This window comes from Cupressus sempervirens, chromosome 6 (assembly GCF_028749045.1).
Source record: "Cupressus sempervirens isolate cs-2001-9-10 chromosome 6, ASM2874904v1, whole genome shotgun sequence".
Classification (NCBI taxonomy): Eukaryota; Viridiplantae; Streptophyta; class Pinopsida; order Cupressales; family Cupressaceae; genus Cupressus; species Cupressus sempervirens.
Genome location: NC_143123.1, coordinates 532,431,283 through 532,452,775, shown reverse-complemented (window position 1 = coordinate 532,452,775; position 21,493 = coordinate 532,431,283). Strand labels below are relative to the sequence as shown.

The 21,493-nt window shown below is 35.1% G+C and overlaps 1 protein-coding gene across 4 annotated transcripts in view; it reads right to left on the bottom strand.

Moving 5' to 3' along the window:
• Positions 1 to 5,585: 5,585 nt before the first annotated feature.
• The window catches only part of LOC149553358 (uncharacterized), a 41,538-nt gene continuing 25,630 nt past the window's right edge, over positions 5,586 to 21,493 (bottom strand). For all 4 annotated transcript variants that reach the window (XM_089788823.1, XM_089788819.1, XM_089788821.1 and 1 more), the window contains one exon: positions 5,586 to 6,743. In XM_089788823.1, the coding sequence (XP_089644949.1) occupies positions 5,692 to 6,743 (1,052 nt within the window). In that variant the 3' untranslated portion in view covers positions 5,586 to 5,691. The remainder of the gene's footprint in view (positions 6,744 to 21,493) is intronic.

Sequence of the window (21,493 nt, the reverse complement as noted above, 5' to 3'; positions counted from 1 at the left end):
ATATTGAAATATATAAACTTTCATCGCAGAGAATTCAGATATACAATCCACAGGCACGAAGAAGACAGAATTATTTAAATAGCGTAATTAACTATGCGATTCAAAACATAAGAACCTACCTGATTCTGATGCTAAAATTGCAACACCCAGAAGATTTGCGGGAGAATTTGCTTCTATCCAAGAACTTCTTTCTAACAGTCTTTCCCAAAATTTTCCTTTCCAAAATTTGCTTCCAAATTTGTCTCCAAAATTCATTCCCAAATTCCCCCTCTCAAAATGAAACTCCAAAGTTGTGATAAGGAGTTTTCTCTTCAAATCGGGGCACTAATTGTGCGTTCACCCGAGAGGACTCCTTGCTCACAAGACTCCAACTCAAAATTAACTTTATTTCTCTTTCTTTATCTTGCATTAATCTTTTTATGCACATTAAATTGAAATTATTAAATAACTTAATTTAGTTTCCCTCTTGACTTCTATTTTTAATCTTTATTACTTTTAATCCCATGCGCACTTTATGAAATTAAAATAACATTATTATTTTTCACTTATTTTATCTTTTAATTAGTTTCTTTTATTTTTAACTCATGCCCGCATCATGCGATCTAGAATCTAATAATAATTTAATATCTTTTTACTTTTAATTTATTTTATAAACTTAATTGATAAAATATTTAATTAACTTAAATTACAATAATATTTAGCATTTATTTAAAAATGAACTCTAAATATATTATTATTAAATTAACTAAATATTATCACATTCTAAATTTATCCTTGGACTTTTATCTCCAAATTCAATTCTTTTATTTAATTAATTTCTCAATTAATTAAATATGATTAACTATTAAAATGTCATAATAATTTTTCATTAAATTAAATCATTAATTAATCTTTTTAATTAGACTTAATTAATAGAAAATACACCAAGGACTCATAAAACAACATATGAAAACCCATCATAGAAAAACACATACTAAATCAAACAAAGGGTTAAAATCACGAATTAACATCATTCGACGCATTCGGAGGGTACTCAACTCAGATACTTGTCCTAATTATTAATTAGGGCAAATGGCTAAAGGGTTTAGAATTTGGACTTAAGAGTTTATCTCCCCTCTCTTACCATTGAGATAATGCGATAGGGTATGCTCATCTTGGCAATTCAGGGAAGTCGATACCCGATACTTGCAACCTGCATAAAATCCACGCATGTACAGACACAATATTCTAAGCTAAACAGACAATGGCAGGAAGTGTTGCATCGTGTAGATCTCGACTAGTAAGTGACTACGACTCCCTTCCTTAACCACATCAGAAACACCATACATAAAAAAAACAAATACGCACACCATACACATGCAGTATGGGGTAAGTATCCATAAGAAAGCACATGTGATAATAAACCATCTAACTAATCATCATCGATAACTGAAAACACTGAATAATCATCATACATGCATGAAATATAGAGTACCAAGTAATCTCATCATATAATCAACTAAGTTTGAAATAATATCTGAAAATTTGAAAGTAATGCTACTAAACATCAAGTATAAAACTGGCCTAAAAGAGTTTGGAAATGATAACTGAAATGTGACTTAGGGGTAGGCACTACATCGTCAACAATACCATTGTCAACAATTTTATCTTCTCAATTAGGGTTAATGAGAATAATTACTCCCCCCTTTACTTTCTCACAAGAAGATATAAATGCTTAGCCTAGCTCCACACAAATTGCATAAGAATGGAGTGATATATATCTTGTTACCTTAATAACTTGCAAAAAGACACAATCTATGTTCTGCAATTTATTTCTTCAATCTCTAAAGACATACTTCCTATCTGACATCTCAAGGCCTCTTACATTCCAACTCACAATATTCATCATAAATAAGATTAAGAGTGTTTTTGTAGTCTATAAAGCCCGTTGAAATAATTAGGCACTTCTGGTCTCTTTGCTTTGTTATTTAAGCTATTGGTTTTAGATATAGAATTCCTATCTAACATCTTTCTCTTTTTCTTTCTAATTACTTAAGTGAATCTATCTTCTTTAGAACCATCTACAATCTTATTACCATTTTCAATATGCTCTTCATTTCTACCATCTTTCTCTTTATCTGTCATTGCAAGATCTTTAAGACTATTTGCATTCTTATTATCATTTTCTACCTGACCTTTCTTTTCACCATCCGTCAGTTCAATTATCAATCCAAATGTAAGGTCCTTATGCTTTCCGCTAATACTCTCTAAAATTAATTGTTGGGAATTCTTTCTAACAAGGGCATTCATGTAATTCATAGGCATATTAGGTTGATCTAGACTTAAGGGCATGCGATGAGACTTAAGAGTTTTAGAGTTAAGAATAATTTTGTAGACTTCATCAAAGAGGGGATTATAAAGGGAAATAAATTTGCCCTTGATATTCAAACCAACAAGAGATTTAGTGTTTTCAAAATTAGATATTTCGCCCTCATTTTTATCAGTCTTGAATATTTTGCTTCTGTATAAGCACCTCATTATTATTTGTCTTCATCGTCTTCCTAGTGTTATTGTTATTAATCTTACTTGGGTTTTGATTAGGCAAAATATTGAACCCCTTTAGGCCAATATTGAGACCAAGGAAGTTCTTTCTATAATGTCCATTCTTTTTACAATGAAACCAAGTATTTATATTGCCGAGTAGGGTCAAATACCACTCATGGTCAAATCCCTTTAGGCCCAGTAAAATCTTATCAAGGATGCATACTTCAAGAGAAAGTGAGATAAGAACCCTTGCATTCAAGGGTGGCAAGGATCTTGGATTCCTGAATTTGGATAACAAAGACCGCAATAATGATTGGGGATTTATAAGTTCAACCCAATTAGGTTAAGAATAGGTAATAACTAGTTCAATATTACCCTTTGTAGACCATGGGAAAGCCCTAAACATAGATTTACCAATGCTCCAAAATGATGTTTTTTGGTGCCCTTTATTGCATAACATGGTTCTCAAAAAATATATTTAAAAAACCTCTTTCAAATATTCTACAAAAGTTCACATATATGCCCAATTTCTTTCTCCATATTTTGTTTAGTCAATCATCGATTTAGCTTTCTTGATGGTAAAACCTGAGAATCCATGGCTACAAAAAAATATTGCAATATTTTTAAGCCTTGACCATTCATTTAAAATGGCGGTGCACATGTCTTCATTTGGAGAAATGGTTTACAAGTTACACGTACTCTAAGAGAATTTAACATTTCCTCCCTGTCCAGGGTTTGCAGGGTCGATGCTACCGTTTCTACCTCTACTTCCATCAAAATTGCAGCAGATGGGTAGAGATTCTCAGAGTCCTATGTCAGAACAGACTTATACAAGGGTTTTGAAGAATTTCTTTCTCCATTTTTTCCGATTGCAAATGTTTTTCTCCACCATTTTATTCTTTGCAACTATTTTTCCCAAATTTATTATCATCTTCTGATGCTTGCACATCCTTGTTTACTTCCATTAAATATACTAAATCAAATAAATCAGATCCACGTTCAAAGAGCTGAACTCCAGGAGGCACTACTAAATTTCACACATGTGGGAGCCGCAAAATAGCAGAGAAAAAAATAAGCCAGCCATGAAATAGGGAAGAAAAAATAAAGACACAAACATTAGACCCAAAGCAAAGAAAAGCATAAAAATAAAATATTAAGAGCATTGCGAAGTCTGAGTATGTCGTATTCCAAGTGTAAAAGGTACGGAGCCCCAAGTTGTCCTCTCTCTGTCACACCAGGTTGCAGACCGAATCTATTTCTTAATTTTCAATAGGTTCGTTACTTCCAAATAACTTTGCAAACAAATAATTATGATACTGAGTTTCTGGATTTTTGTCATCAACGTTTTGAATCACAGATCACGTAGTGTGATTCGAAATGTTGATGACAAAAATCTTTACACAATCTAATCTAGAAACTCAGTATCATAACTATTATGGATTGTTAAAATCTGATTGTATTAAAACAAATTATTGATCATAACGATTCTATAGTTGGAAGGATTGTTGATATCACCATTCTTGTAAAACTAATTCCAAATAACTTTGCAAACAAATTATTGATCATAACGATTCTATAATTGGAAGGATTGTTGACATCACCATTCTTGTAAAACTAATTACAAGATTAGTTTTCCAATCTCAAGGAAATCCCTGTTGATGTTGTTGAAGATCTTTGTAATGTGTGATGTAGATAATTTCCTTGGAGATCAAAAAGCACTTTTGCTTTACCAACACCTAATTTCTCAATACCCATTTTAATTTAATGCATGTGAAAAACTTAATAGCAGAGTTGACAAAAGGGGATTGTCAAGCTTAAAATCCTATTTATAAAACCCCCTTGCAATCAAACCATTGAGAAATAATAATATTATTTTCCATTTTCGTTTTTTCTCGGCTGCACTCTTTCCAAACTAACTTGGGGTTTGTTTTCCCAAGAAAGATTACCTCTTCACATCTTGTGACACTGAAATCAACTTTTTTCTTTCTTAAAATATGTGTAAGCTTTAATGTTAATTTTGTCCTTGTTTGACTCTTTCAAAGTTCCCCTCACCTCTTTGCATTATTCTTCTAAACAAGCATTAACAAGAAAGCAATTTGTTTTAGATTTCTTATTTTTCACCCTTTTGCACTCAACAAGTGCACACTGAACCAGATTTGTTAGTGTGTGACCATGCGAGCCATGCAACAGGACTTTCTCCCTCTTAGAAAGTTTCTCAAGCGCCAACTTGAAAGTATTACAATTTCTTGTGTCAAAAATATTCCACCCTTTGATGAAGATTTCTTATCATACTGAGTCTTCGTCCCACTGTGCTTCTTTTCAGTCCATGAGATGCTTAAATAAATATGTAGACCACTGCTATTGATGACCACACAAGCTGCTGTCCTTTCCATAACTTTCCATATATGACATTAAAAAAAAGTAAAACAAAATCAAACAATTACACATGAGAAATTAAAGTGTCTAAGGTACATCACACTCGGCACAATCAAGCATTTCTTTGTTTTATAAGATGGAAGAGTGCAATCAAACAAAAATGTTCTTCATTGAATGGTAGACTGTAAAACGAACAGAACTTCATTCAGAGTTTAAACTTCGTTACTACTGAAAATTTTGGAGAGGGATGAATAAATAATGTGAGGTTGCATGCATTGATGTACATTCAAGCTGAAACTTTGATAACCTTTAAATTTGGGGAATATGCTAGCTACAAGAACATGAGGCATTTGAAAGTTACACAAACTCTTATCAGTTCATTTGAGATGCTGTACGTACTTCAGCACTGGGCATAGAGTGGGAAGGATCATCATTTTTTCTTCCTCAAAAGAACAGACTTCAAACTGATTCTAAAATAGATTTGTGATATATCATTTTTTCAGCCAGAATGTATCACAGTTTACAACTATTCTGAAAATAGCCCACCAGATCTGCATGTCTTCTATCATAATATAAATAGCGGAATAAATTTTATGTTCATCAAGTTTTTATAATAAAATTCAAAACGTCTTACATGATTGTAGTTTCCTTCTTTAATTTCATTTTAGCCGATGGTTCACAAAACATTTCAATCCCTTGACCAGACCCCAAAATTTATTAAAAATACATGCCATTCAAGTACATTGCAACGTATAGTCTAACTCTTTACACTCTTGTTCCTAGAAGTAGTGTTCAAACCACCATAAATGTCTCAAGTTTATTACACACAAGACTTAATTGAACATTATGACTCCGCTCATCAACATTATCCAGTGACATTTCTTTAAAAATATTGGTATTACTATGTGAACTATTACTTATCTTATTAGCACAATCTTGTGATTTTCCTTTACAGAAATTCAGGCTATCATGTGGACTACTAATACTCTTATTAGAATGATCCAGTGACTTAACTTTAAAGCAATTGTGATTACTTGTTTCTAAATGATGATTCTGTCCCTTTCCGTTTTGTGTCACAGAAAGCATAGCATGATCGCTGTTGGTTGGAATGCTTTCATCATCCAAATTAAAAGATGGTAGTACACAAGATTCACCTCTTGATAGAGCTTCCCACTGCTTTATCTTACTCAGAACTGGAGACAATGGCACCCCATCAGCCACAGGGACCTTGCATACTTCATTTTGTGACATATTCTGCAGAAATTTGGAATCTCTTTCAAGAGTTTCTTTGTTTCCTTTGCCACTTCCAATGGGTGTGCTGAAACAAGGATGAGAAGGAAGTCTTTTACTATGATGAAAAACATTATTACCCTTTCTTGATTCAGGATACCATGCTGAGGATCCTGTTTTAATCTCATTTAAGAAGCCAACCTTTCTCCTTGTGAGCAATGAAGGACTCTCCTTTCTTTTGGACAGTTTACCATCTTCAAAGACATTACTATAGTGAGAAGGCTGCAATGGATGTGTTCTGCTAGATGTGGTAGATTGACTGAGGTCAAGATCCGAATTGGTATGCCAAATTTCTGCAGTGTTTTCAAAATTATTGGGTAGATTGGAATCATTTTTACAAGATTTTTTTCTGTTACATTTTTCCACATTTACAAATCCTTGATGGCTACATTTCATGTTTATAGAGTTGTCCACATGATTGATGCTTGAACTCAAAGAATCTGCATCACATACAATGCTTATTTCCTGAATTCCATTTTCCTGGGAAGACGTGGAGCCATATAAACTTTTCATTGGATCTCCATTGCTAGTAATAGATGCATTCGACATATACCCTGTAATTATATAAAAAAATCATTAATGAAAGTTATACAAAATGCCAGCTATATATCTAACAATTCAGAAATTGTTGTAAACAGGATGCATGGATGTCTGTCTTTGTTATAAACAGAATCAATGGATGCACACCTTATAATAAGCATATTCAGTGGATGCACACCTTATCATAAGCATATACAATGGAGGCATGCCTAAGATAATTTTACAGGGATTTTGATTGAAAAAGCAGAAATTTGAAGTTGGCATCTTCCTAACTCAGCTAAATGAATTTGAGCTATTCTTTTATATAAAATTAATAAATCTTGATTTTATTCCAGGAAAGAAGATGCATCGCGTATATGCACATAATTTCTAACAGATTTTGAAGTTTTTCTTTTTTTTAATTTAAAAAGTGGCCAAGATTATATCAAACATATATATTATTGGTTTCAAAGATTTTGCGTTTCTCTTGCTTTGATTGTTTATTTGTTTCTTCTCATTTTAGGGATTTAAACCTTTCTAAAGGTTGTGTGGCAAAGAAAATAGGTTATTACTTCAAATATGCCCATCAAATTTCATTTGTTGTTTGTTGGCAAAGGTCCAGAGATAGAAATATCTGAAACAATGAAGAAAGCATGGGTAACAACAGACTCTGATCATCTTCTTCTCATAGTTGATCATTGCATAAGAGCTTTTTGAGCCGGGGGGACTTTTTTAACTTGCTGACAAGGCGATGGGAATGACCTGCATCTACTCAAGAATGAAGCTTATGTTTCTACTCAAGAGTGTAGCTACTGTTAGTGCCAGTGGCATGGAGCTTGCAAGCAACATATTGACAGTTTACACACCAAGAGAGATCACTAGAAAAATCACATTTTAAGCCCTTCAAAAAATCACATTTTCCACCAGATTCTAATTTAGGAGCATTTTTCATGGTGATCCTATTCATCCAATATTCAGCAAGGAGTTCTGCCTAAGATTTCTGCAGCCATTGAAGCTGACCAATAACTGTTGCAGATAAAGTTTAGGACATTATTGATTAATTATCCAATTGTTTTGATCTCTAAGAAAAATGCTTCAGTTTGTGCCTAAAGCACTTATGGCTCAGATGGACATGTTCCTACAGATTCAACACACAAATTTGGATCTTCTGATCCTATGACTCATTCATATAGTAAACTAGAACAAACAGAACAAAACAATGGGATTATTACTAATGTCTTTTTGAAACTGAGGCAGCCAAAATGTGAAGAAGGCTGTACATGCTCCATTCAAACTGTCAGTCAGTGAAAACATGGCAAAAGTGACACAACATAACTATAGATAACAATGCTCTATGGATTCACAGACACACCATTTATTCAGTCCACAAAGGAAACATATCAAACTCAGCTAATCAATCCCCTCTTTTCAGTATAGTAGGTTTTTAGTTTTAAGTGAAAGCAGTAAAAATCACTCTAAGGGCAACACACACATTTCATATAAAACAAGGCTTAAAGATTAACAAACATGGAACAACAGTAAACAATCATTATAACAGCTAACAAGGACAGATACAAATAATTATTCATATAGTAAACTAGAACAAACAGTGTAAAACAATGGGATTATTACTCTTGGTCTTTTTGAAACTGAGGCAACCAAAATGTGAAGCAGGCTGCACATACTCTATTCAAACTGACACTGAAAAACAGGGGAAAAGTGACACAATTCAACTATAGATGACAATGCTCTATGGATTCACAGGACATACCATTTATTCAGTCCACAAAGGAAACATATCAAATGTAGCTAACCCATCCCCTCTTTTTAATATACAAGGCTTTTAAATAAAAGCAGGAAAAATCACTCTAATGGCAACATGCACATCCCATATAAAACAAAACTGAAAGATTAACAAACAGGGAACAACAATAGACTGGTGTGAGCTTCTGTATTTAAGGTTAGTTATGTCATTCTTCCCAATGTCCATCTTTCACAACAAAACGAACCTAGTGGTGCAAATGATCCTGATTTGGTTGATTTCATGAGTTGTTCTTCTGTGATCAAGTGATATTGAAGTCAGGTCAAATGAGCCATTTTGCTTTAAACATCTTATAATTCTTGGATCTAGTAGCAGTAACCTAAGTGTCAACTATCATTTCAATCTGTTCCCTATATTCCAAGACCCATTGACTGGTCAAATGTCCTAGTATGTTTTGATCTTGAACTTCCTCACAACCTGAAAGGTAGAGGTCAAGATCCGCGACAATGTAGGGTTAAATATCAAACTCTTCAGGCAAATCCATAAATAAGTATTCTCACTAATTTGCTTTAGTATTTTGTAAGGGCCAATTTTGTTTCACTTCAGTTTATAACTTTATTATAATTTTCTTGAGGAAATCTCTCTTTATGCAAGTAAAACATGATTTCTGACCCATTTGATATGCTTTTCTCTCCACTGCAAGTCTGTGTGTCTTTTATACTGTTCATTGATTGGTAGCAACAGGTGCTTCACCTGGTGTTGCACATCCTGGATATGCCTCACAAAGTTGTATCTTGGCTAATCCATCTCTCTTTAGGAAGGTCAATGAGATCAACCACCCCCTTGGGATTTTTTTGCAAAACCAACTTGGAAGGGAGACTTACTGGTAGATCTATTAATGTTAAATTTGAAAACAAACTCAGCTTCTGTCAAAATCAAATCCCATTGTCTTCAATTCACACCAATTAGGCATCAAGGAAAGCTCCAGTTCAACACTTTCACGCCATACATCTGAGGATGACAGGCTGAAATATACTGAAGTTTTCTGTCAAGCTTTATCTGCTCAGCCCTCCAAAAGTCATCCAGAGACATTGAACTAAGTCACCAGTGACAGTCTTGGGCAGCCCATGCAAGCGGCCAATCTCTTTAGAAAGAAAATGCACAATCTTAGTTGCATTAGTAGTCTTTTTGCACAAAATGAAGTGAACTATCTTATACAATTGATCCACAACAACGAAAATAGAATCATTACATCTTTAAGTATGAGGCAGCCCCTACAAAAATATCCATATAATAGTCAATCTATGGTCCCTTAAGTAATATTAAAGTTTGGACAAACCTGTATTCTGCTGTCCACTTCTAGAAACTTAACATCTAAAAGTAAAAACAAACTTATTTACATATAGTTGAGGCCATTTTTTTCTCCCTGACTTAAACGTAAGTTTCGTCCCTTCCAAAGTGTCCCTCCAAGCCATTTGAGTGTATTTTCATAATCTGTTTTCCATACTAGACCTTGTGGAAATACAGAGTTGGAGTCCTTAAAATAGAAATCAATTTATTAGAAAACTAATTGCTTGCAATGTTAGGATTACTGTCAGCATCTACAATTTTTCTGAGAAAGGGATCAACTCCATTCCTACTAAAAGCGTCAACCCCCACATTACCACTCACATTCTGCCCTACAAATGTAAAACTTTGGAGAAGGGAAACTCATTTGGCATCTTATGGGATAGTTTGGCTTGAGAATCGATATCTTTCTTAGTTGCCAGTTCATTAAACGAATCTGATTCGGGCACATGAATCGGATCCGTGGATTCGGGATCTTTTTTCCCAATTATGATTCGTGTGTATATATATAAATAGATAAATACACACACACACACAAAAATAAGACAAATATACATAATTCTAAAACCAAATCATTTCATAGTATGAATCTATGATTCTAGTATGGATCTACGAATCTAGTATACTTGATAATTGATTTATTTCATGATTATAAAGAAAATCAACGCATTCACATTGAATTACTGATTTGCAAAATGAAATCACGATCCTTGAGGATCCAAGCAGGATCCTTGATTCTATCTGTGGATCCTCAGGCTGTGGCTTGGATCCTTGAGGATCTGGACAGGATCCATGATTTTGCCTGTGGATTTGTGCAGATCCTAACGGATCCTGCCTGAATCCAAGCACGAATCTGGATCCAGATCAGATCCAAATCTGGAATTGGCCTGTCTAGGACGAATCCAGCAACTAAAATATCTTTCAATGCGTGTTTGTCACTCCAAAGATCAATTCCTAAGCAATAAGTAGTCCTCCCACTGTTCCAATGTCTAAACAATAGCATGCAATCCTTTAACACAAGTGCCATACCTTTATATACAGATTATGGGAAGTAGGAAAGACCTAGAGAATTTCAACACCGTCACTTGTTATCCTCTACACCCAAGAGAAGCATGGTCAATTATGGAACCTGCCCCCACAAGAGGATGGTGGATGTAGCATTGAAAGGATGCACTAAAGATTATGGTTCTTATGCCACTCACCTCTTTCGTAGGTTGCTAATTCCTTTGCCGTAGACAGAAACCAGTCAAAATATATTTTCATTCAATTGATCAAGAGTAACATGCTTACCTCTCAATAAATATAAAAGCTGGCAGCTACAGATTAGCTAGCTGATTCTGCAGGTCGATGAGGAGGCAACGGGAGGGATTGATTGGGTTTTGATTACATGAGGCAGCCTCTCTTAATGCCAGTGACTCAATTGAGATTCCAGTTTTGATATAGTATACCTAGATGTAAATTAAGGACAGCAACATTGTTTCTATGTTCTTATCATTTGGTAGTTGACACTTGCAGATTTTGTGCATTTTGCCATAATTTTTAAATAATACATATGCACATTGACAATGAAAACAACTAGATTTTGTTAATTTGTTTAACTCGCATAGGAGATCTCAATTCAAGTCTAATGTTAAGTATTAAACATTCTTAAAAGCTTATGACGAATACCTTATCAATGTATCATACAAATATTTAAAACTTCCTTATATTGTAAGATTTTCCATTTATTTAAGGCAACTTTGGATGTGAAGGTCAAGAGGTTGATGCATGTACTTGGAATCAAACAAGTACATTTGTGTACAAGAAACTACACCTACGAATAATGTTGTGATCCAAATTCTAACATGGTGTAAATGATCATGCACCAAATGATGAGTCCCTTGGAGCAAGACATTTTCATGATTAAGAAGATCATGTACACTTCTGTAATAGAGGGAGCTACTAGAGGACTTGTCAAATCAACTTTTGAGTATTTTGATCATAGTGGATCAGAGGGAGTAGACCATGGAGAGATGCTTTCTTTAGTATTTAGACAAGGTGCATTATCATTGAAGAACGAACAATCAATATTCTCCCCAAGCCTCCTGCCAAAGTAAAGTTTGTGTATTTTGAGACTAGCTTGGAGTTGTGGAGAACAAAGCCCTTACTAAGAAGGAGTCTCAGCATCAGTAATTACCTGAGATGTACTTTAATGTATCCTTCTCTGTGAGAGAGAAGGTTGAGGTTAAAGCCCTTGCTCCACTCTTTGGGAATATCCATGGTGGATTCACTATCTGATATGGTTCATGGTGGAGATCTAAGTCACAAGGTTTGAGTTCGAATTCGTGTTCGACAACTATAAAGTTCGGATGAAGTTCGGCAAGGTCTAAAAATTCGGAAAAAAATTTGACAATAAATTTGCCTTCTATAATTTTAAAAAAAATGTAAATATATGATCCATTCTAAAACTAATAAAAAAATTACTTTAATTTACTTATTTACAAATTAATCAATAAATTATATTAATAATAACTAAAATAAACTATTTATTACAATATGATTTTTTTAATTTAGATTAACAAGTATATTAAAATAATACTAAATATTAGATATTAAAATAAAAAAATAATATTCAATTAAACTTTTAACTTCTAAAATAATAAATAAACTTAAAGCGATGTAATATTAATAATAATAATAATAAGTAAACAAATTAAAACTTCATGTAAATAAATGAAACCGAAAAACCTATAGTAAAATGTAAAGTTTTATATACATTGTAAAACTTCATAAATTTTAATCATTTTAGCTCTGTGCAACCATCGCTTATCTGTCATGTCCCCATTTTTGGTGACAGTTCGATTTAATTAATTTAATTAATTTGGTTGTCCAAAATAATGAATATTTTAAGGACGACTAATTAATTATTTTAATTAAATAAATAAATTTTAAAAGATAACTTTATATTTAATAAAGTGACTTGGATTATAAAAATATTTAATAAAGTCACTTGAAGGATAAGATCGAAAATGTTCTAGAAGTCTCTGGAGAAGATGAAGAGAAAAGAATAAATAGGCACCCCGGGGCTCCATTCGAATCAAGCAGTTGTTCATCTCTCTCTTGTTATCAAATTGTGATTCAATCACGGGTGCATTGTGGAACCTAGGGTTTCTACAATTGTCACAACTGGCCATTGAGAATGATAACTCTCAATTGGTACGCAATTTTGAGGGTGTGAAATATCATCCGAATTATTGCAGATTGGAGGTGACATTCAGTCATTTCATCAGGACGATTATTTTGGCTTAAGGCCAATTTTCATGGTTCTTGCATCACTATTTTGGAAGGATTTGATTCAGATCATCCGGTCAGGGATAGGATTTAGATCATGATTCAAGGGCAGTATTGAGGAGTTTGTATGGGAGGCGAGTTTCAGAAGGGAGGTGATTGCTAATTAAGAGGGATTGATATCACTAGGCTGTTAACGAATTTGAAGAAGCAGCCAGGTTTGCCGAATTTTTCATGGGGACTACTCGTGAACTTCCAAAGCTGTAATCTCCATTAGCAGATGGGAAGCTGTTCTTTATAAACAACAATCAAAGAGTTTTTCATGAGCATCAGCGAGCCCCTTTTTGACTATAACGTCACGGGCGGAAGACTTGAGGTTTCCTTAAAAAAGAAATCGCAAGTTGCGAGTCTTGAAGCGGCTACAACAGAGGGTAGGATCTGAGGTTTTCACACATCAGCTGGAGCATGTACCAAACGCGGCCGCCACAGAAATTTCCGGAACAATTGTTGCAATTAGCAAATTAAAAATCGCAACCCCTGTTGGAGACTACGAACAAACCCCAAAACGCTTTCAGTCGACTAAAAGTGCATGCTGTATATATTAACGCCTAGTGGAAGGTCGGAGACGAGTTTAGGGCTGGGATAGAAGTATAGTAACCTTTGGCATAAGAGTTAAGATTTGCGCGACCTCAGGCCATTGCTCCAGCATTGAAGTAACTGCTGTCGCAGCAATATAAGCTCACTGTCTGCATGGGTTTCATACCCTATGGAATCCGTCAGTAGAATAACCACTATTTGAGCATCCATTGCGGGTTTCACATATTAGTAGCGATATCTGAATTGCACAGAATAACTTGCTGCATCGGGGTTATTTCAGAGGTTAAAACGGAGACAGCAGCCTGTGAACGGCAACCCAACCTGACAGCGTCATATATGAACTCAGGGACTTGATATTTTTGGTCCATCTACTGAAGATCTGGTTGTTCATAGGCAGCAGCAATACCAAGTTTGAACATTCGAGCAGAAGCCTAGCGACTCAGGTTCCAAACATTCTCTCATATAATTTGCTATTGTAATATCAATATCTCATATTTTATAAATGATGAAGATTTTATAGACTGCCTATTCTATGTGTTTGCCATGATCATTTTTCCCTTTCGGGGTCAGAATAGCATAGACTAAAAAGAGCTTAAATTCTCCAGTATCATATCGGTAACAATATTGATTTAATAAGCAAGGGTTATCTCACAAGATTATTACAGTAGTACGGACCTTGATTGCTAATTGTTTGACGAAATGTCAAACCCCTGAAGTATTAAGATCTTGGTGTTAAAAGAAGCAATAATCTTGTCGGGGTTATTTCATTATCGGCTAGCTTCGGTGGAGAGTAAACAACTTCGGTGGGTAAATAGCTTCGGCGGAGAGTAAGCAACCAACGCCAACGCAGGGGTTCCGTGCAATGCCAAGTTAGGCAGGGTTTCCACCAACGAAGCAACCACAAGCAACAGAGAGCCACTGAAGAACAAACGATTTCCAAGAACACAGTGATAAATTTTTCCCTAGTCAGTTTTGCCGTACGAATTTGATGCGAATTTTTTCGAACTTTAATATTTTTTTATTCATTCGCTGAATTTCGAACCTCATGCCGAACATTCGGCGAACGTTGCGACACGGGTGGAGATCATGTGAGTTACTACATGATTCTATAGAAACGTCATGAAAGGTGAAAATCTTTTGTTGATGTTTTGACTATGGTTACTATTGTACCATGACGATCTTAACAATAATTTAACTTGTTGTCATTATGGATATCATTTGGTTGATGTCCATGGCAATCATGATAGTACATAGCTCATAGATAATTTTGAAGTTATCCTATTGAGGTATGACATGGTGTATACTATGAGGCATAGTACTGGAGACACCATGCGTAGATATTTTCCTTGGTAGGCACCATAAGACTTGATGCTAGTGCACATACCAAAGAAAATATAAGTATGATGAATATCAAATGGCTGATATTCGTAGTTGAATCATACTTGATGATTCCGAAAGGTAGCATCTAAATTATGTTGTTTTCTTTAATTCAAACTATCATATTGAGATGATATTTCTTTCTCATTACTCGAGGGTACATTGTAAATGTTGTAGCTTCAGTCGGAATAGTTTGATCAAGAGATTAATTATGTTTATCAATTAAACATCATTAACACTAATTAATAATTAATAGGTGAGTCATACATACATATATATAATTACTAACACACACACACACATTGTGTAATATATATACACACGTACACACACACATTGTGTAATGTTATTAATATCTAATAGTTATTAATAAATGTTATTGATCAATGCTATATTATCAACACTTAGGCTACGTAGAGACATGTCTCTTGTACCCTTAAATATATACATTCAAATCTGCACTTGGAAAACACATAAGTTACAACAGTGCTATTACATTTATCTTGGTCATAGATCTTGAATTAATCTGGGTCGTTAAATGTGTTTAAAGCTTTGGGGAGATTCACATAAATTGTTGCTAAAATGCTATCAAAATAATTGCAGATTTGATGTAGGAGCATCCTGGGTGTAAGAGCAATCTTGTATCAATCATAAAAAATTTAAATTCAGTTGTTTGAATAAGTGTTGTCTTAATGCAGAGTTGTTGTCTATGGAGGCTTGCTATTCAGTAAGTCAATCATATGAGCTCGGGATGTCCTAATTTTAGAGGTGGAGGTTCATCTCAGTCATATCAGCTTGCTAGTTGAGGCTCAATGCTATATCATAAGTATTGGTTAAGTTATTGTGGATTTTTGGTATAAAGTTTTGGTACAAAAACTTTGGGTTCAGTTTTGACGGCCTAAATGTGTTCGGGTGAAGCCCAAAAACTCGACGGATGGGCACTTGCGCAGATCCATGCCTATAGATAAGAAGCTCAAGATTCTGAAAAAGGGGTTATAATAGAAAATTAGAGCAACGGTTTAAAAGTTATGGCCTTCTGAAGTTGGGCTGACCAAAACTTCCAAAATAAATGTCAAAGGTGTATTTGGCTAACTCTGTATGTGTTGTTAGGGTCTATCAGCCCTAGGTATTGAGTTTGAGTGTTTAGAACCTTCTTGGGTGGCATAAAATTGTTTTCTTAAGAAATGACTATAAATTGTCTAGGACAACTCTAGGTGATAGTTCGCAACTTTTTCTTACAGATTACTGTAATGAAGGCACCCAAGTGGGTTAGCATATTGTAATTTTGAATTTTGTAATTCCGCATTTGTGGTGATAATAAGAAGCCCATATTTTGTTCTCGAAAATTGCTATTATTTCTTTGTTTCTGTTATGTGTTTAAGGTATTAAGGGGAGCACCCTTCATCAAGTGGTATCAGAGCTGGATTTCCTAAGTGTGTGGATAGATCGCTAGTTGTGAGGTAGTTCACACCATGACCGTGGTTTGGATTGAACATGTAGACAAATTGTTGATTGTGAGGTAGTTTGTACTAGGGTTTCAACAAAAGCACAAAAGTGCCTCCACAAAGACTTGTAGATGCTACACCTAAGGGTTTTTGAGCCCTCTAGAGGCAAATGCAAGCATTGCAAGAACAAATGAGCAAAGGAATGAATTTTGTTGTAAGAGATGATGAAAGTGAGGATGAAAGAGAAGAAGGAAATGTTGATCAAGCAGTAGAAGATGAAGTTTTGAACCCAAAGGAGGAAAAGCTTTTTTAGGCCATTTCTAAGATTGGAACTTAAGTTTGACATTCCTACATTTTTGGGAAATCTTAACCCAGAGGAATCGATCGATTGGATCAATGAATTGGAAGAGTACTTCAAATATGAAGATATTGAAGATCCGAATAGGGTCAAGTTTGTGAAGGCTAAACTAAAGGGTCACCCGAAGATATGGTGGTAGGAAATCTAGTTGGAGCAAAATAGAAGAGGAAAAGACAAAATCACTAGATGGGATCGAATGATAGCTAAAATAAAGCCACAGTTCATTCTCGTGGATTATGAACTTGATCTGCTGAAGAAGATGCAAGGGTTGAAGCAAGCGGGAAAGATCTATTCAAGAGTATCCAAAAGAGTTCTAATGAGTTCTCATCAGAACAAGCCACACGGAAGACGACAAGGAGAAAGTTGCCTATTATCTTAATGGGTTGAGGCCAAGCATTTAGGAGGTGAGTCTGGTTTGAATGACCAATATTGAGGAGGCGAACCAATTTTCCCTAAGAGTAGAGGAGAAGTTGAGCAAGAAATATGATAACAAGAATAGTGGAAGAGGTTGCGATGGAAGATCTGGTGGATGGTCTTATGGAGGCCGAATTGATGATCAGAAGAACAAGGATGAGGCCAATAGTAGTAGTTAGAACCAAAGGAGAAACAATTCCATTCATTTCCATGACTAGAAAATAGAGATCAGAGAGGAAGAGGAAGAGGGAAAGGATTTGGAAGAGGAGGTTTTCGTGGAAAATGTTTTCATGGTGGAGAAGAAGGGCATAGAGCATTTGAATGTTTCCAACTGAAAGGAAGGATTGATAGAAGAACTGAAGGCCAAGCCAGAGTTGTGCATGTTGATGAAGATGCTAGATCATTGCATTCTGAAGATGATGAAAGAGGAGAAGTTCTAGTTAAAAGAAGAGTCCTGTTGAGTGGTGAGAATGAACCTGATCAAAGGAGCTTGTTTCGCACAAGGTGCAAATGTGAAGATAAGTGTTGTGATGTGAGCAATGGTCAATGGAGTTCAAGATTGGAAGGTATCAAGATGAGGTGTTGTGTGATATCATACTTATGGACATATGTCATATGTTGTTGGGTAGGTCATGGCAGCTTGATAGGCATGTTGATGGGTGTGCAAATACCTACACTCCGACAAAGGATGGAATGAAACATAAGCTGAAGCCATTGAAGGATATAGATGAAAAGGTATATAGTGTTGCTAGAGTCTATTTTGTTGATGGAAAGAAGTTCCTATAGGGTATGAGGCATGAGCTTATGTGTTTTGCAGTAATTCCAAAAGATGACAAACAAGAAGTATAAGAGGTACCTACAGAAGATGCAGATTTGTTGGAACAATTTCTAGATATTGTATTTGATAATGTGCCTGATGTATTACCACCAGTAAGGAAGATCAGTCACTAGATGGATTTGATTCTAGGAGCCAATTTGCCAAATAAGGTAGTGCACAAAATGACACCAACAAAAAGTGAGGAGTTAAATAGACAAGTGCATGAGTTATTGCAGAAGGGGTTGATTCAGGAGTCCATGTGTTGTACCAACAGTATTAGCATCTATAAAGAATGGAGAATGGAGGATGTGAACAAATTCTCACACTAATAACAAGATCACAATCAAGTATAGATTTCCATTGCCAAGGATGGATGATATTATGGATTGTTTGAGTGGAGTTGTGTATTTCATAAAGCTAGAACTGAAGAGTGGATACCATCAGATTCACATCAGAGAAGGCGATGACTGGAAGACTGCTTTCAAGACAAGGGAAGGGCTATATGAGTGGTTAGTCATGTCTTTTGGGCTAAACAATGCACCGAGCACTTTCATGCAACTAATGAATGAGACACTAGAGGAGTTTCTGCGTAAGTTTGTCATTGTTTATCTAGATGATATTTTGATCTTTAGTAAAATGTTGGAAGAGCATTTGATGCATATTTAAAAGGTGTTTGATAAGTTGAGGAAAGAAAAGTTGATAAACCTGAAGAAGTGTAGTTTTTTGAAGGAGTTGGTGTACTTGGGATTTGTAGTTTTTGCAGAAGGTCTGAAAATGGACCCAGAGAAAGTGAAGGCTATTCTTGAATGGTCTACTCCAAAGAGTGCTACAAAGCTAAGATCTTTTCATGGGCTGACTAGTTTTTACAAAAAGTTCATAAGAGAGTTTAGTAGTATTTGTGGACACTTGACTAAAACAATGAGAGGGGATAGGAAAGAATTTAAGTGGATTGTAGGAGCAAATAAGAGTTTTAATTTGTTGAAACAAAAAGTTATAGAGAAGCCTTCTTTAGCACTTCATATTTTAACAAGGTGTTTCAAGTAGATTGTGATGCTAGTGGTACTGCAATAAGAGTTGTTTTGAGCCAAGAAGGTAGACCTGTTGCTTATTTTAGTGAGAAGTTGACTGATGCAAAAGAAGATATTCTATTTATGATAAGGAATTTTATGCTATAGTTCAGGCATTGAAGAAGTGGAGACACTATCTTCTTACTAAGGAGTTTTTTTTGTATACTGATCATCAAGCTTTACAATATTTGAATACTCAAGTAAAATTAAACCAAAGGCATTTGAAGTGGGTTGAGTTTTTGCAGAGTTAAAAATTTGTTTTGAAACACGGGAGTGAGAACTCTAACAAGAGTTGTAGATGCTTTTAGTAGAAGACAACTTTTGTTGACAGAAATGCAGATTGAGGTGGTTGGGTTCAAGGAACTTAGTAATTTATATCTAGGTGATCCTAATTTTGGTGAACTGTGGAAGGCTTGTACAAAACTTATTACACTTGATAGAACGAAGTGGTTGGATTTTATAATCCAAGATGGTACGTTGTTCAGAGAAAACCAGTTGTGCATTCCAAGAAGTTCAATGAGAGAGAATCTCATCAAGGAGAAGCATAGTGGAGGATTGGTTGGGCACTTTGGAAGAGATAAAACCATTGCTTTAATTACTGAGAACTATTATTGACCATAGTTGCAACAAGATGTCAAGAATTTTGTACAGAGTTGCAGAGTATGTTACATGGCAAAATGAGTGAAGTAGAATACGAGGTTGTATCAATCATTACTTGTACTGAAGAAGCTGTGGGAGGATGTCAGCATGGATTTCATTCGTGGATTACCAAGGAATTAGAGAGGGCATGATTCTATTTTTGTGGTGGTTGACAAGTTTTCAAAGATGGCACATTTCATTCCCTGCAAGAAGACTAGTGATGTTGATCATGTGGAAGAGTTGTTTTTTAGAGAAGTAATGAGACTATATGGTCTGCCAAAGACCATTGTTTTGGATCGAGATACCAAATTTGTTGGGTATTTCTAGCGAACATTGTGGAAGAAATTGAAGACAAATTTGAAGTTCATTTCATCACATCATCCACAAACAAATGGACAAACAAAAGTTGTGAATCACAGTTTGGGGAACTTGTTGAGATGTTTGGTTGGAGATAAACCAAAAGGATGGGATCTGATTTTACCACAGACAAAATTTGTATATAATAATTTTGTCAACAAGAGTACTGGTAAATCACCATTCCAGATTGTATATGGGAGTAGCCCCAGAAATGCTTTTGAATTGAGATAGTTGGATAAAGGAGAAATAAGTAGTGTTGAAGCAGAAGATTTAGCTAAACATTTGAAGAACATCCATGAGGAGGTGAGGAAGCACATTATAAAGATGAATACACAGTACAAGGCTAAGGCAAATGTGAAATGGAGGTATAAGGAATTTTAGATTAGAGATGAAGTCATGGTTCATTTGAGAAATGAGCGTTTTCTAGTGGGTACATATAATAAGCTGAAAATGAAGAAGTTTGGCAAGATAGTGAAAATGCATAATTCTAGAAATGTCTATGAAGTGGAGTTTCCTATTGAACAACTAGTTCAGCTACAAAGGAGATTGAGGAGATACTAGACAATCGTGTTGGGAAAAGTACAAGGAACAAAGCTTATGAAGAATACTTGGTCAAATGGAAAGGGAGGCCAATAGAAGATTCGTCATGGCTAGCCAGGGAGGAGGTTAATCATCTTGGTTTTCCTTTGAACACCTAAGACGTGACGGGGTCACTTCTTAAATTACCCTGTGTCTAATGCAAGAGCATCTTGGGTGTAAGAGCAATCTTGCATTAACCAAAAATATTTCATTTCAGTTGTTTGAATAAGGGTTGTCTTAATGCAAAGTTGTTGTCTGTGGAGGCTTGCTACTCAGTAAGTCAGTCATATGAGCTCGAAATGTCCTAATTTCAAAGGTGGAGATTCATCTCAGTCATATCAGCCTGCCAATTGAGGCTTAATGCCATATCATAAGTATCGGTGAAGTTATTGTGGATTTTTGGTATAAATTTTTGGTACAAAAACTTTGGGCTCAGTTTTGAAGGCCTAAATGTGCTTGAATGAGGCCCGAAAACTCGATGGATAGACACTTGAGTAAATCCTAACTTGTGGATCAAAAGATTAGGATTTCGAAAAGGGGTTATAATAGAAAATCAGAGCAACGGTTTAAAAGTTATGACCTTTCGAAGTTGGGCCGACCAAAACTTTCAAAAAAAAATGTCAAAGGTGTATTTCGCTGACTCTATATGTATTGTTAGGGTTTGTCACCCCAAGGTATTAAGTTTGAGTATCTAGAACCTTCCCGAGCAGCATAAAATTGCCTATTTCAAAAATGACCGTAGATTGCTAAGACAACTTT